At 40.0% G+C, this 14,069-nt stretch overlaps 1 protein-coding gene across 2 annotated transcripts; it reads right to left on the reverse strand.

Annotated features, from left to right (window-relative positions):
- Positions 1-860: 860 nt before the first annotated feature.
- LOC120290286 (pentatricopeptide repeat-containing protein At1g63330-like) lies at positions 861-5,172 on the reverse strand. 2 transcript variants are annotated; one of them, XM_039306165.1, is made up of 2 exons: positions 2,206-5,172; positions 861-1,269 (listed from the first exon to the last, which is right to left on the reverse strand). In XM_039306165.1, the coding sequence occupies exon 1, from the start codon at positions 5,029-5,031 to the stop codon at positions 3,004-3,006; it is 2,028 nt and encodes a 675-aa protein (XP_039162099.1). In that variant the 5' UTR covers positions 5,032-5,172; the 3' UTR covers positions 861-1,269; positions 2,206-3,003. The 2 variants fall into 2 exon arrangements, with proteins under 2 accessions (XP_039162099.1, XP_039162096.1); XM_039306162.1 differs by having other exon boundaries at positions 861-1,400.
- Between the last annotated feature and the right edge of the window lie 8,897 nt (positions 5,173-14,069).

Raw genomic sequence — 14,069 nt, forward strand, 5'->3', positions numbered from 1 at the left:
GAAAATTTGATGAAAACAGCAAAAAGTAAGTACCGCGTTTTCCTTTTTCTATCTTGGGGTTTGACTATGTTGGAGCCCAATGCAGAATAAGAACAGCAAGAAGCAGCTTCAAGAATGTTTCTCTGTCTTCCATTTTCTTTTTCATATCTAACGTCTCTGATTCTGGAAACAAGTTCAAATCCCAGCAAAAAGAGCTCAACCGGCCGGGCCGCACATTTGAAGAAGCAAGAGCAACCATGGCCAAATTCCACAAAACACGATTGGCCATCACCGCAAACTTGAACAAGCTTTGGAAGCTAGAGCGACGATGGCCGCAATCACAAAGTAACTCACAAGCGACCATGGCCAGGTTTGACGAAGCTCAAGTGGCCATGGCTGTGAGTTAAAAGAAGCCTTGAAGCTGCAGCGGTCATGGCCAAGCTCGACAAAACTCAAAGTGGCTGCGGGTTTGAAGAAGCTTGCGGTCACGGTCAAGCTCGGCAAAGCTCATATGACCATGTTCCCGAGCTTGAAAAAGCCTAAAAGTTGGAACGGCATTGGCTGAGACTCAAAAGAAGCTCGAGCGTCCTTGGCCGTGGGATAGGAAAAAGTTTAGAAGTTTAGAAGTTGGAGACTAAACTGAAGGGATCAAACCTAAAAGTATCAAAGAAAACTAGTATCTCTCTCAAGCATATACGCAACAAACTAATCAGGATTTATAACATAATTTTTTGAACCCCCCCCTTCTTCCACCCAACAAAAATATAAAGTCCTTTTGTTTTCTTTAGGTCCGTGATATTGGTCTGCATTGCAGATCTGTGGTACAAAAATAAATTTATTACCATTAACATCCACTTAACTCAAACATCCAGACACCGCACTAAACAATCGTTTGCTTGCATGCTACTATGATTATATTTGTGTCAAAAAACAAAGAGTAGAGGGCGTAACAAGATTGTCCTGGCAAATTCTGCAGTCGTGAGTGAAACATGCAAAAACAAACCGAAACATGTGTTCCGCAGTTATTAAAACAGAAAGTTGGCAAAGAATGTACCTCTACAGAGAACGAAGGAAAGTTACATCCTATTGGCCTGTTTCTAATGAAGTTGATTGGTGCCACTCAAGACGTCAATGTGGTTTGGCATTGCCAATGTGTCAGCGGCATTCATGTTCACGCGTCAACAGATGCTTTTGGAAAATCCGTCGCAGTGCGAAGGAAGAGATACTGCAATTTGTTTCATACACTGGGCAGCCATGTTCCTTAGTCAGCAAGCTGTCCCTCAAACTTTGCTGTAAGAAGCAGAGAAAATAACCCAGATATGTAATTGATCTGCCATGGTAATCTGAGTACACATATTCACCACTATGGATTCAAAGTGCCCATCACCATGATCATATACCATCCACTTCAACCTGTACATCTTCTTTGAAGAATTATGGTAAATAAGATATTGAAGGGATCAGATCATGTTAGGAAAAGAAAATAAAATAAAAACAGTATCCCTCTCTCTCAAAGCACATACATAACACCCTGGAAAAGAGAATTTTTTTTTTCTTTAGTTCCATTTTTAGGAAGAGGTCCATTATACTCATCTCAAGTTCGATTTGATAAGTGGTCTCTTGAGCTTGATCTTTAGCTGAATTGACTTGACTCAAATATCAAAAAGAAATTTTAGTCTGATTGGGAGTTAAATTTGAAAGTCAAAATTTGAATGATGATGCTATATGCACGTTTCCAACACTACTGAATGTATTGTGTGAGCTAATTAAGTTGAAGATTTCGAGCACGAGCTAACGAACTTGACTTGGAAAGAATTGAGAAAATCTTAACTATTTAAGCCAGCCTCAAAAGGAGTTTATACAAAGCTCGAAAATCTGTTTGCATTGCAGTTCACGATATCTTATGCACTATATTTTGCAAAATTTGTTGGTAATGAATATGAGGAAATGAGGTTAAGCCAAGTGTATTTGCTAAAGTACACTATTAATAATGATGTAGCATTTGAAGGAATAGCAAAAGAGAGGCCTGACTAACATTCTCAGATCATCTTTCTTTCTGAATATTGTATTAAGAGCTAGTTGATGAACTGAGCAAAATGCAGTACCGGCAATCAAGATGCAAATTGTAACGTCATACCATTTGATATGATGTTCACCCATAAATCAAATGCTTTTCAGAAAATTCATTGCACTGCAAACAAAAAGACACTGCAAGTATTTTCATACACTCGCAGGTTGCAGCCATGTCCCTTACCCAGCAAGCAGTCCCTCAAACTTGGCTATTATGAAGCAGAGCAGATAACCCAGATATGTAATCTGTAATTGACCAGAGATGCCAATCTGCGTGCTCCGCAGGCCACAAATATTCTCTGGTAGCGATTGAAAGTGCCCATCACCATGATCAAATACCATCCACTTCCACAAAAGAGTAACAGAAGCACCATGATCAAATACCATCCACTTCCATGAAAAAGTAACAGAAAACCAGTATCTCTGAGAGCGCACACACATAACAACCAGGAAAATATAAAATTTGTTCTTTAGTTCCATTGTGAGGAAGAGGTCCATGATATTTGTGCATAATGTCCAAATTGCATAAATTTAGTACATGGTAAAGTGGTTGCTATTAACATCTGAACTGCACCACTTTAGTACATTGAAAAGTTACTGCTATTAACATCTATTTAATGCAAAAGCATCCTCGCACCGCTTGATCATTGGCAAGAATTTCAGCTGTTTGATAAATATTAGGCAACAGAGCACTAACTGACAAGTACGTGTGCCACTTAAATACAGCAATTCCCCACACTACCCAGCTATATGACAAACAACATCTACCTTACACCCCTCCAAAAGCCTTATAATGAAGCAAGAGAAATAATCCCCCGGACTTAAAAACAACTTGATAAATGGCACATGCGACTCCATGGAATGATGTGACAAAGAAAACTTGCCGTTTATCTGTTTTACAATCTATCACATTTCAGATGAAAAAGTGGACAGATCTCAAACACAATTGAGAGATCAACCAGAAGAGGAAGAAGTTCTAGTTGTCACGAGATATTTAACCCACAACTCCATCGTCCCTACATTTGCAGAAAAACCCCTTTCGACCATTTCACCGACAAGTTGCGCCGCTCTTGTGTTTTCTTTACTTCTTAGAAGCCCTTGGATTATTGTGTTATAAGTGACACCATTTGGAAAGCATCCATTTCCTTCCATCTCCTTTAGCAGCTGATATGCTTCCTCCGTGCGTCCTCCTTTGCACAATCCACGCATGACAATACTATACGTCCACACGTTAGGTTGCAACCCTCGAGCATGCAAACAATCAAACAGCCCTATTGCATCATTGAGCTTTCCAGCATTACACATGCCATTTATTAGGATACTGTAAGTCACGATGTTACGGACGAATTTGGAATCTTCCATCTTTCGAAGTAATATCATGGCCTTGTCAATCTGCTGCATTTTACACAAGCCATCAAGTAAAGCACTCAAGGTATAATGATTTGGAGATAGATCGTGAGACTGCATCTCGTTAATTAACTCCTCTGCGGCTTCAAGGTTCCCAACCTTGCAAAATCCGTCCACAAGAGTGCTGTATGTTATGACATCAGGAATCAGGCCCCTTTGAAGCATTTCTTGGAAAAGCATCTTTGACTTGGCCATTCTTTTCGCTTTGCAGTATCCATTAATCAATGTGTTATAAGTAACAACATCAGGTGAGCAGCCTTTTTCAACCATCAAATTAAGCACTTCCATTGCATCTTTCATCCTATTTTGCAAGCAATAACCATTCAACAATGCATTATAAGTGACACTATCAGGCATTTTACCTAATTGAATCATCTGGTCAACTATGGCTTCTGCCTCTACAAGCAATCCCTCTTTACAATGTGCATCCACCAGGATGCTGAAGGTTAGAACGTTAGGCATGACTCTGCTTTGCACCATATGACTCAGCAGTCTTCGAGCCTCTTCCAGATGGCCAGAATTGCAAACTCCTTGAATGACAGAGGTATAAGTAACGACGTCCGGTTTGATTCCTGCCTTCATCATCTTCTCCGACAAGACCATAGCATCTTTCCATTGGCCTCGGTTGCATAAGCAATGAACCAAGGAGCTATAAGTGAATCTGTCAGGTTGGATGCCTCTGCTCGTCATCTGTTTCAACAATACGAAAGCATCTTCCATCTGGCCTACATCGCATATACTGTGGATCAAGGAGGTATAAGTAACAACATCTGGTTCGACGCCTTTTCTACTCAAATTTTCGTGGAGTCTCAAGGCCTCGGTGATCAATCCCTCCTTGCAAAGACCATCAATCACTATGTTGTATGTGAAGGAATTGATGCTGCAGCCTCTCTCTTCCCAGTCCCTCAGCAATTCAATTGCCAATCTGGTGTTACCAGCCCTGCATAACCCCTTGGCGACTATCGCATACGTGGTCTCATTAGGCTCGGGGCCATTTCGTCCCATATCATCGAGGAACCTCAACGCTTGATCAGTTTTGCCCTGAATAAAGAGACCGTCAATTAAGGTACTCGAAGCCACCACATCGATGGGAAAGCCAAGCTTCAAGATTCTGCCCAGGATAGACAAACCCAAATCGACCCGCTTTAACCGACAGAAGCAATTCAACGAAATATTCAGCCAAAAATGATTATCTTCAACTCCTAACGAATGCAGCTGCTCAATCAAGCGGATGGCGGTGGAGTAGTGCTTCATCCTCGCTACAGCACCCAACAGAAGACTGAAATCCCGGGGGGAAGGCAAAGGGTCCGTCTTCATCATTGCACCGAAGCAACGCTGGGCATCGCCGACGCTCGAAAACACGCCACCATTCCTGCAAATTTTCCTCACGTGACTCAAGACCTCGCTGGGGTCATCTAAATTAAGATTAGGGGTCGAGGAAAACCGACGACGACGAGGACGAGACGAGAGAGGGAGGATGGAATGGGATGATGGATGGCTGGAGATCGCAGTCGTCGGCGCATGAAGAAGGAGGAAGATGGAAGAAGCAGGGCGAAGGAGACTCGTCGGCTTCATCGTCTAAACGAGGGTTAAGGATGAGGGCGATCCCAGGTGGAGCACGAAGAAGAAGGAAAATGAAAGCACCACAGAGACCCGTTCCCCTCATCAGCTGATCATGAATCTCAAAACTGGAGAGCTTTTTGCTTAGGGCTCACTCTCGGCACGCTACTCTCTGCCCAGTGAAAATTTTTAATCATGGGCACAAAGTGCTTTTATTTTTTTAAATAAGAATCTGAAGTCAATTTTATTTTAAATGAAGATAAAAATGGCCATAAAAATTTTAAATAAAAATCCGAAATAATTATGACAGTTTTGAATAAGGACTTGACAACCCTCGCCTAGATAGAGAGAGTCACCAATCCTCTCTCAGATCTAGCCAAGAGTCGTCACCAGCAGGGTTCGTATTAGTGACAACCCTCAATTAGATTTGGGTGATGGCCTACGAGCCTTGGCAACCCTCGCCGACCCTTGGCCCTAGCCATCCCCTATCATTGTCGGCCGTTCTTGGCTATGGTGGGGTGACACCAACAACGAACTACAAAGCCCTAGTTGTTTTCCCTTCCCTTCGCATTTTTTCAAAATTATTTTTTATCTAACAAAAAATAAAAAATAAAAACTCAAAAAAATAAAGAATGAAAGTGCTCTTATCTATCAGTAAGTTAAGTCATTCTTTGAGACTAACATGGTCGCTTTTGACTTATAAAGTTCACTTTATACCTTTATTTGAAAAAATAATGGCACTTTATACCCTTATTTGGAATTTTCCTCTCTTCCAAGGTGACAGTAATTAAGTCACTTTTTATTGGTTCATTTAAGTGCTTGACTATATTGAAACGTTAGGTAAATACCATGAAAAGCCCTCGAATTACTACATATATGACAAATTTTCTACAAATTAATTATTTAATCATAAAAAATCACAATCTAGTATACCTGTGATAAAGTTACTTTCCATTAGTTTCTGTTAAATTTTATCGTCACATTACTGAGTTGGATAACTTGTAACAGTTGACAAGTATACCAGTTAATGGTTTTTCTTGATATTAATCATATTTAACGGAAACTAACGAGAGGTTTATTTATCATAATTTACAAATTTGAAGTTTTTTTGTGATAAAAAAATTAATTTTAAGTAAATTTATCACAGTATATCGATTTGTGATTTTTTGTGATATTGAGCAGTTCTTCCATAATTTACCTCCATTGCAAATTCCTTCCTATTGGAACATATTCTTTATTTTTTAGAATACGGAACTTATCCTGCATATCTTGAAACCCGAAACCTATCCTAACACGGATTTCACGGTCGATTCTAAATTCAACCCAAGTTCCACCTGTATTATTGATTGAACAATTGCAATGAATAATTATATTTAAAAATCATTACTTGTTGCTATAATTCACTAACTAAGACTTATATTTAAGCATACGAAGAATATGAGACGTTAACGAAGTAAAAGTCTCGGTTATAAAATGGAAGATCAAATTAGTAGTTCCAAATTATACAATCATGGACACCACGAAATACCGCAGAATTACACGAAGACAGAGATCAAGAAAAACACAAAAACTTGTTTCCGAGTTCCGAATTCCAAATTCCAAGTTCTATGTACCAACCATCTGGAACTTGGAATCTATATATCGATATAGATTCCTCAATTTTCGAAATTTGGAACCTACTCTATATACTTTAGAACTTACTCTGCATACTTTGGAACTAGAACATGATGTTCCTAGAGGTCTAATTTTTCAATTTCAGGTTCTACCCCGGAACTATACTCACCCCTAATATTAACCCTTTACATTATATGCAATGTCATGTTTGCACTTTTCATTGGATTAGTTAAGTTCTTGAATTATATTAAAACATTCAACAGTGTCATGTTTGCACTTTTCATTGGATTAGTTAAGTGCTTGAATTATATTAAATCATTCAACAGTATTCTCGCATTAATAAGCATTAATTAGATTTGTTGATGTGGACACCAAAATCACTATTGGATTATACTTGTGTTATGATGTTTTAAAGGTCCAGAACAACTGCCGAGAAGATAGATACATATGTATCCACCTGCTTGTAGAATTGGGGAGCGAGAGAGAGAAGGGCCAGTTGGCATTGGGTGAGCGATGGAAGGTGGAAAAATCGTGACATCCCACCCAAATTTGGAATATTGTAGAATTCTCTACCTGCTCTATAAGTACGTATGAGCATGCATACAATTGTCCATCAATAACTATAGTATTTCTCAAATTGTAGCCCAACCAAAAATTTTATCAAAGCATCTCTAAAGAGTGACCCGACTACATAAAGTCGGTTTGCTTGCGAGGAAGGCTTTAGTATCCGCAGCAAGAAGAAAAAGAACTATACTGAACCGATGAGAGTTTTTTAGCACTCTTAGGATCATCCGAGAGAGGAAGGATGAAAGAGCAATTTCCCGGCTACAGCCGATTAATGGGTATCCAAAGCCATGTTGGACAGACTGTGAGTCATGGTCAATGGTGCCCTACACAAAGTATAAGCTGGAAGGGTAACAAAAATCACAATCAGCAAACGTAAGACCTTTTAACCGGCGAACCCCCAAAAAATCGTTAGTGAAAGAGAAAAAGCTTTCCACACCTAAATTACAATTGCAAAGAGAAGAAATGTTCTTTTTGGCAATTGAAATCTACTTTTCCTTGGAGAAAAAAGTGAAGCTTCAAAATGAAAACCACACGAGAAATTCATAGTAGTTGTTCTAGACCTTTCAAATGTCGGGAAATAAGTACAAACACGTTGGCATTGCATACTTGAAATTCACATTTGAAATTGAAAATATCAATTTGCGTTCCTTTACACAATTTATTAAGAACACACAACTTTTTCTTTGCACAATCACTTTAAAAAGACATTCTCATTCACTCAAATCTTTGTTATAGCAATTTAAGTCGTCTCGCAAAAGACAAGAGGACTAATGAAAACCATTAATAGAAAGCATGGATGCTTTAATTTGACCTTTCATTCTCAACTTAATGTGATCTTATTGAAAGTGTAAGAGAGAAGATGACGTATTGAATGAGTGGTTCTTTACTAAATTCGGAAGCTTTTCTTCGTAACAAGGATCACATTGACATTAAAAAAAAATACTTTAAATAATTATTTGAATCGACTTAAAGTTGATGGATAACTTCCTACACGGACAAAGTTGGAAAACCTAATTACGCTAATTAAAAATTCTGGAAAGACATCGACATTGTATATTGAACAAAAATTTAGGGGCTAATAGTGTCATTGTCACAATCTAAGAATAATCCTATTAGCCAATACTAGGGGTGTGCAAAAGAACGGGGACCCGCCTGGACCGCCCGGAACTGGTGATTCTTAAGGGAACCGGTAGGTACTGGTCCAGTTCCCGGTTTCATGGGCGGATCCGCCCACCTGGACCGGACCGGTTATATTATAATAATATATTATTTTTAATATTAAAAAAATAAAATTAGCAACTCTAAAATTTAGGACTCCAATCACCATCTTGTCTCAATTTACTACTCTCCTACTCCATCTTGTCTCTCTTAGTTCAAAATCTCCCTGAGCTCCTTCTTCCTCTCCAATTCACCTCCGGATCTACTCATCTCCTTTCGAGTCCTAGTCCGAACTCGGCAAAACAGTGAGTTGATTCTCTTTTTCTTCCTCGAACTTGAACTCTCTCCACGTCGTCGCCATCCTTGTCACCACCTCCGCATTCACCGTCACTATCATCCTCTTCGTTGTTGGGCTCATCCCACTTCTACCTCCCCTCTTCCTCCTCTCCCTTCTCAAGCCTCCCCCCATTGTCCTCATTTTTGGGGACAAGGGTGAACTCCAATTCTAAGAATGGCTCATCGTCCCCATTGTCCTCCTCATTGTTAGTGTTGAGGGAGGAGCGGGAGACGGCGGAGGCGGTGGCGAAGATGGTGGTGGTGGTTGGGACGAAAGCGGAGTGAGGGTTGCGACCACCGCCGTCATGGCGCTAGTACTTGAGGAGAATAAAGCTACTACGGTCGGGAGAGCCAGAATAAGTAGATGTGGGGAGGACGAAAAGGGGAAAATGCGGAGGTTGGACCGGTTCTATGGATCCACCCGAGAACAGGACCGGACTGGCGGTCCGGTTCCCGGGTGGATCCATGCAACTAGCAGGTGGTTCTCGGTTTCAATTTTTCGAAACCGGTTCTTAGCGGGTAGGTCAGGAACCGCCCATCCGGACCATGCATACCCCTAGCCAATAAATATGCTTTCCATTTGCCATTTTTTAACATGTACGGTAAAGTAATCAAATAAAGTAGCTGGCACCTATAGCAGAAATAAAAAAGAGAGAAATCGCTTCTCACCTTTTTCATTGACTTTTTAGCACAAAACAATTTTGATCATCAAAACATCACTATTATCTTGAATATACTTTTTTTGAGAAAGACATAAAGTCAATTTCTTTAAAACCAAGGATTTGTTTGTTGAAAATAAACAATTTGGAAAACATTTTCCTAAAAAATGATTGGTTATATCACTTGAAATAATTAGACAACAAATAATGATTTGATTATCTATAATAATTTATGCTTAAACTTCATTGTGAACAATAAAAATATTTTTCATTCCTATATTTTTTATGCAATACAAGTGATCATATTCAAGAAAATACTTTCCAAAACGTGATTTTGCCGCAAAACAGATGGACCCTAAGATTGATCAAATAGCAGATTTTATTTTCGATCCATGATTAACCCATTAAATTGGAACGTACAAATAAGTCTTATATATTAAATAAGCCTATGTAGATATCATATGAGATTTTCAAATGTTTTGGTCATTGGATCGAAATTTTGAAATGTAGTAGAAAGTTATAAATTTATCATATAAAATGTATAGATCACTGGATCAAGATTTTGAAATGTAGTAGAAAGTCCTAAGGATATTATATGAGGCATTAATATCTCCCAAAGGTCTTCAACAAAGGATCACATTATGTTTGAATTTAACATATATAATTCACACTAGTCTTTAAGTCAAAACGGCACATGCGGTATGAATCACATGCTATTGTGTTCATTCTCTCCCTAGAGCGACTGAGCAATTTTCATGTCCTCTATAAATCATCCTACAAAATCTTGGTTGATCATTCTTACTTGATTGATCCGGAATCTATGAAAGATATGCACTAACTTTTAATTTGCATTAGATATGAACTGAAATTCCTTATATAGCTCCCGATAAACTTCCTGAATTCAGGTCAATATTGAAAAGGGCCAAGCAAATGTTTTCCTTCATCATCTCTTCTCTGGCACGTGATGCTTGTACCGTCGAATCTCCACCTTTGTTCCTAATGGGTGTCTTCTCTCCTATGCCATATTTGCCATCTCATCCCTTTGCAACGGCCCGCCGTCGGCTCCTTCTACCATTACCTTGAGAGCAGCCTCGCCGCCCCATGCTCTCCCCTTCGCATCCTCCCCAAATGGTCTTGCCATCCATCACGGTTCTCTATCGCTGCCGATCCAGTCCACGGCTCTCAACCACAACCTGCGACCATCAGCCTTCTCCGTGAGCTGTCCTATAGAAGCGGGTCTCGCTATCCTCGGCTTTGTTTTCTGCACCACAAAGAAGACATCCAACACGGGCGTTGCTGGCTATGGGATTTTTACACGAGGCTCCACCTTCATAGCCTATCTTAAATTTTGGGCCCTTTTTGCGGATTTTTTTTTTAATCTTATTGGCAATTATAATGACCCTTGAAGAGGATCTAAACAGATTTCATCGATACCCTTGGACCGATTGATTGGGAATGTGCCCTGTTGGTTGGATGGCCACACCCCTCCCCCATCCTTAGTACAACATATTTCGGAAAGAACACAAAGGAAAATGAAAATAGAATGAAAAATAAATGGTATTTCTCTTTCTGGATGTCAATGAAATGTTCCAAAACCAAGGGTATTACTTGTATCCTTTGTGTCCTTTGTGTCAGGTTACACGATAATCTCACCGAGCTGCAGGAGCCTAAAAGCTCCTAGTTGGGGCCACCCTACTTGCCTAGTAATTCAGATGGGTTGATAAGATTGTATTCCTTATTTTAATGTGATGGTGCCTACTTGTCCAACTCTCGCCAAGTTCCCCTTTGCACGTTTGTCTTCTTCAGAAGAAGGGATTACCTTCTAGGTGCTTTACATTTTTTAAGTCTCAAGTGAACTAGGATGAAGCATTTTAAGGACTTGCATAAATCCAATGACCCTTAAAGGGGATCTAAACAGATCTTATCGATAAGCTCGGACCGATCGATGGGGAGTGTGCCCCCCTCCCCATCCTTAGTATGACACATTTGGGAAAGAACACAAAGGAAATGAAAACGGAATGGATGTCAATAGAATGTTTGATATTATTGAGTACCTGACTTATCCCTACGGGATATGACAATTCCTTGTTCCACACACACCGGGTATTTACCACCACACACAAGTCTATAGTCTCAGAAGTAAATCCAAAAAAAATGTGCAAGTGGGATGATTTGAATCCTAATCTTGTGTCCTGAATCATTTGAGCAAGCCATTATAGTTAATGGAATTGATATTTTTAATCTTAAGAAAAAAAAAAAAACAATGTGGGAGTTCAAAACGGATTGAAGTCAACCGCCAAATGTGCCCCCGAAAAGAAGTATGAGAGACAAAACCAAAAAAAGAAAGAACACTTGAAAGGAAATTTCCGACAAAAAGAAAAAAAGAAATCAAACATGGGGTCTTTTGGAAGGAAAGTAATGTCCACTCCTTCCCCACGGCAAGGATTGCCAATCATGGTTGCTGTCGTTATTTATTTTCTTTTTGTTCCAAGAATGGCTTCTCTCATCGGGACGCCTGTATTCTCTGATGATGTGATCGCGCCGAACGTGAAATAAGGGATGCTGACAAAAAATCTTGAATATATTTCATTTTTATCAATTCAATTCTAAACTTTTTAATTTTATCAATTGAGTCATAAATATTTTTTTATATTTGCTAAATGACTCCATCTAGTCAATTTTAGTTGGAAATCACTAAGATGAACATTGGTCATTCGACGTTAACAATTTTTAATAATAATTTTTAATTTTTCTTTACTTTTTTCCTCTTTTTTCCTTATTTTCTTTTCCTTTTTCCTCTACAAGGCCTCGTCAATGGCCGATAGAGGTTGCTAGTCCCAAGCAAGGGTTGCCCTCGCCATCCTTGCACGATTGACGCTCAAGCCACCCTTGCCGAATCAGGCAGGGGTGGCCCATGCCCACCCAAGAAAGGACGACGCTCACCAGCCCAGGCTTGGGCATGAGGGCAGTCCATGTTCGCCCAAGCAAAGGTGACCCTCCTAGCCTTGGCACGAGCAGCTCGCTTAAGGCTCGATGTTGGTTAGCAAAGGGAAAAGGGGAAAAGAAAGAAGAAAATGAAAAGAAGAAGAAGAATAAAAAGAGAAAATAAAAATCGAAATATATTTACATATTATAAAATAATTGTCCACGTCTATGCTAGACATGCTGTGTACTATGATCGGAGTCCATTTTAGTAATTTTCAGCCAAAATTGATTAAATTGACTCAATTGGCAAAACATGAAAAGGTCTACGACTCTATTAGTAAAATCAAAATGTTGAGAATTGAATTGGCAAAAAGTAGAGCGTATTCAACACTCTTTGGACTATTTTCCTTACCGGAATCATCACTCCACCACTTCAATCCTTATCCGGCAAACCAAACCGCTATGATTGAATCAAGAGATTTCTCCATCACGGATGCCGGTTGCTTTACGAACGATGATGATGGTCATCATCATCTCTCCAAGGCAGGGGAGGAAGGCAGCAGCACCAGCTAAAATGCTTTTGATTAAGACTCGGTCCGTCCGCTAGTCAAAACAAGGACAAAGCAAGCCAGCAGGCGTACTTGCAATTAACCAAAGAAGGTTAAGCCAAAGCAAGCCATGTACTTGCAATTTTGGCAAAGCTGTCAAGATGCATGCGGATTTCCACCTAAAGTCCACGAGCCTCCTCCTTAGGCAGTCACGGTAAGGAATGTTGACCAAGGGAGACTTCCAAAGGCGGCAGAAAGTGGGTATAAAACCAGCCCTTCACCCATTTTGTTGGAGCTGGAGCAAAACCTCACCAATTTTCTTCTTCTTCGTTCCCCAACTAGAGCATCATAGCCTCTCATTTCATTGCGCCACGACCACGAACAGCCCTCATTCTGCCAGCTTGACATCATACAGCTCGTGTCATTCGCCGTCCCGCCATCTTAGCTGCTGTCGACGAGCATTGAGGAAGTAGAAGTCCTATTCTTCTATATTACGTGGGACTGCCATTCCTTGGATTTTCGTTATACAAATCAACAAAATTGGGCTTGCATCTGTGGAGTTGCTGTTGTTGTCAAGGTTTAGTTCATGTCGCTTAAGTTAAGTTCGATCTTGGCTAGTATAGTCATGTACCACGACGACCATTGGCACAATAGGCATTGGTTTTGGTTTGTGAGGCTGCGAGCCGCAACAACCATCGGCCTTCGCTAGGTCATGATGTCACAAGTCAGTCTGGTTTAGGTGCGAGTCCTCTCCGTACTCAAGGAGGTCAATCTCGACGTGATACAGGATTAGTCAAAGTCATGGTCAATTTGATGAGCTGTGTGTGGCCATGTGAGTTTCAAGTCGCATTAGATGTGTACCATTTGTGCTAGATTAACTTTGCATGTTTTGACTAGTGTTTTGTGCATCAGCATTCCTTGGATGATTCCATGAAACCAAGTCGATTCAGGATATTGTGGATTTGGATGGGTTTGGTAGTTGTAGGCTTAGGCTCATTGAGGGTAGGACAAGGAGAGAACTTTTTTTCCAAGCACTTTCATTTCTTTATTTATATATTATAGGTGACCTAGGTCGATACACTAGGGATCAAAACATTCCTTCTCCAGGCTATATCCAAAATTCCATCCAAAATACTACTCCAATCACCCTACTATCTCTCGACACGGCTACCAACATAACAAGTCTAGGTCTCACCAAAAATGCTACCCTCGTACTTCAACACGTCATGACTAGTGTGACTATCCA

This window comes from Eucalyptus grandis, chromosome 1, assembly GCF_016545825.1.
Source record: "Eucalyptus grandis isolate ANBG69807.140 chromosome 1, ASM1654582v1, whole genome shotgun sequence".
In the NCBI taxonomy this organism is placed as follows: Eukaryota; Viridiplantae; Streptophyta; class Magnoliopsida; order Myrtales; family Myrtaceae; genus Eucalyptus; species Eucalyptus grandis.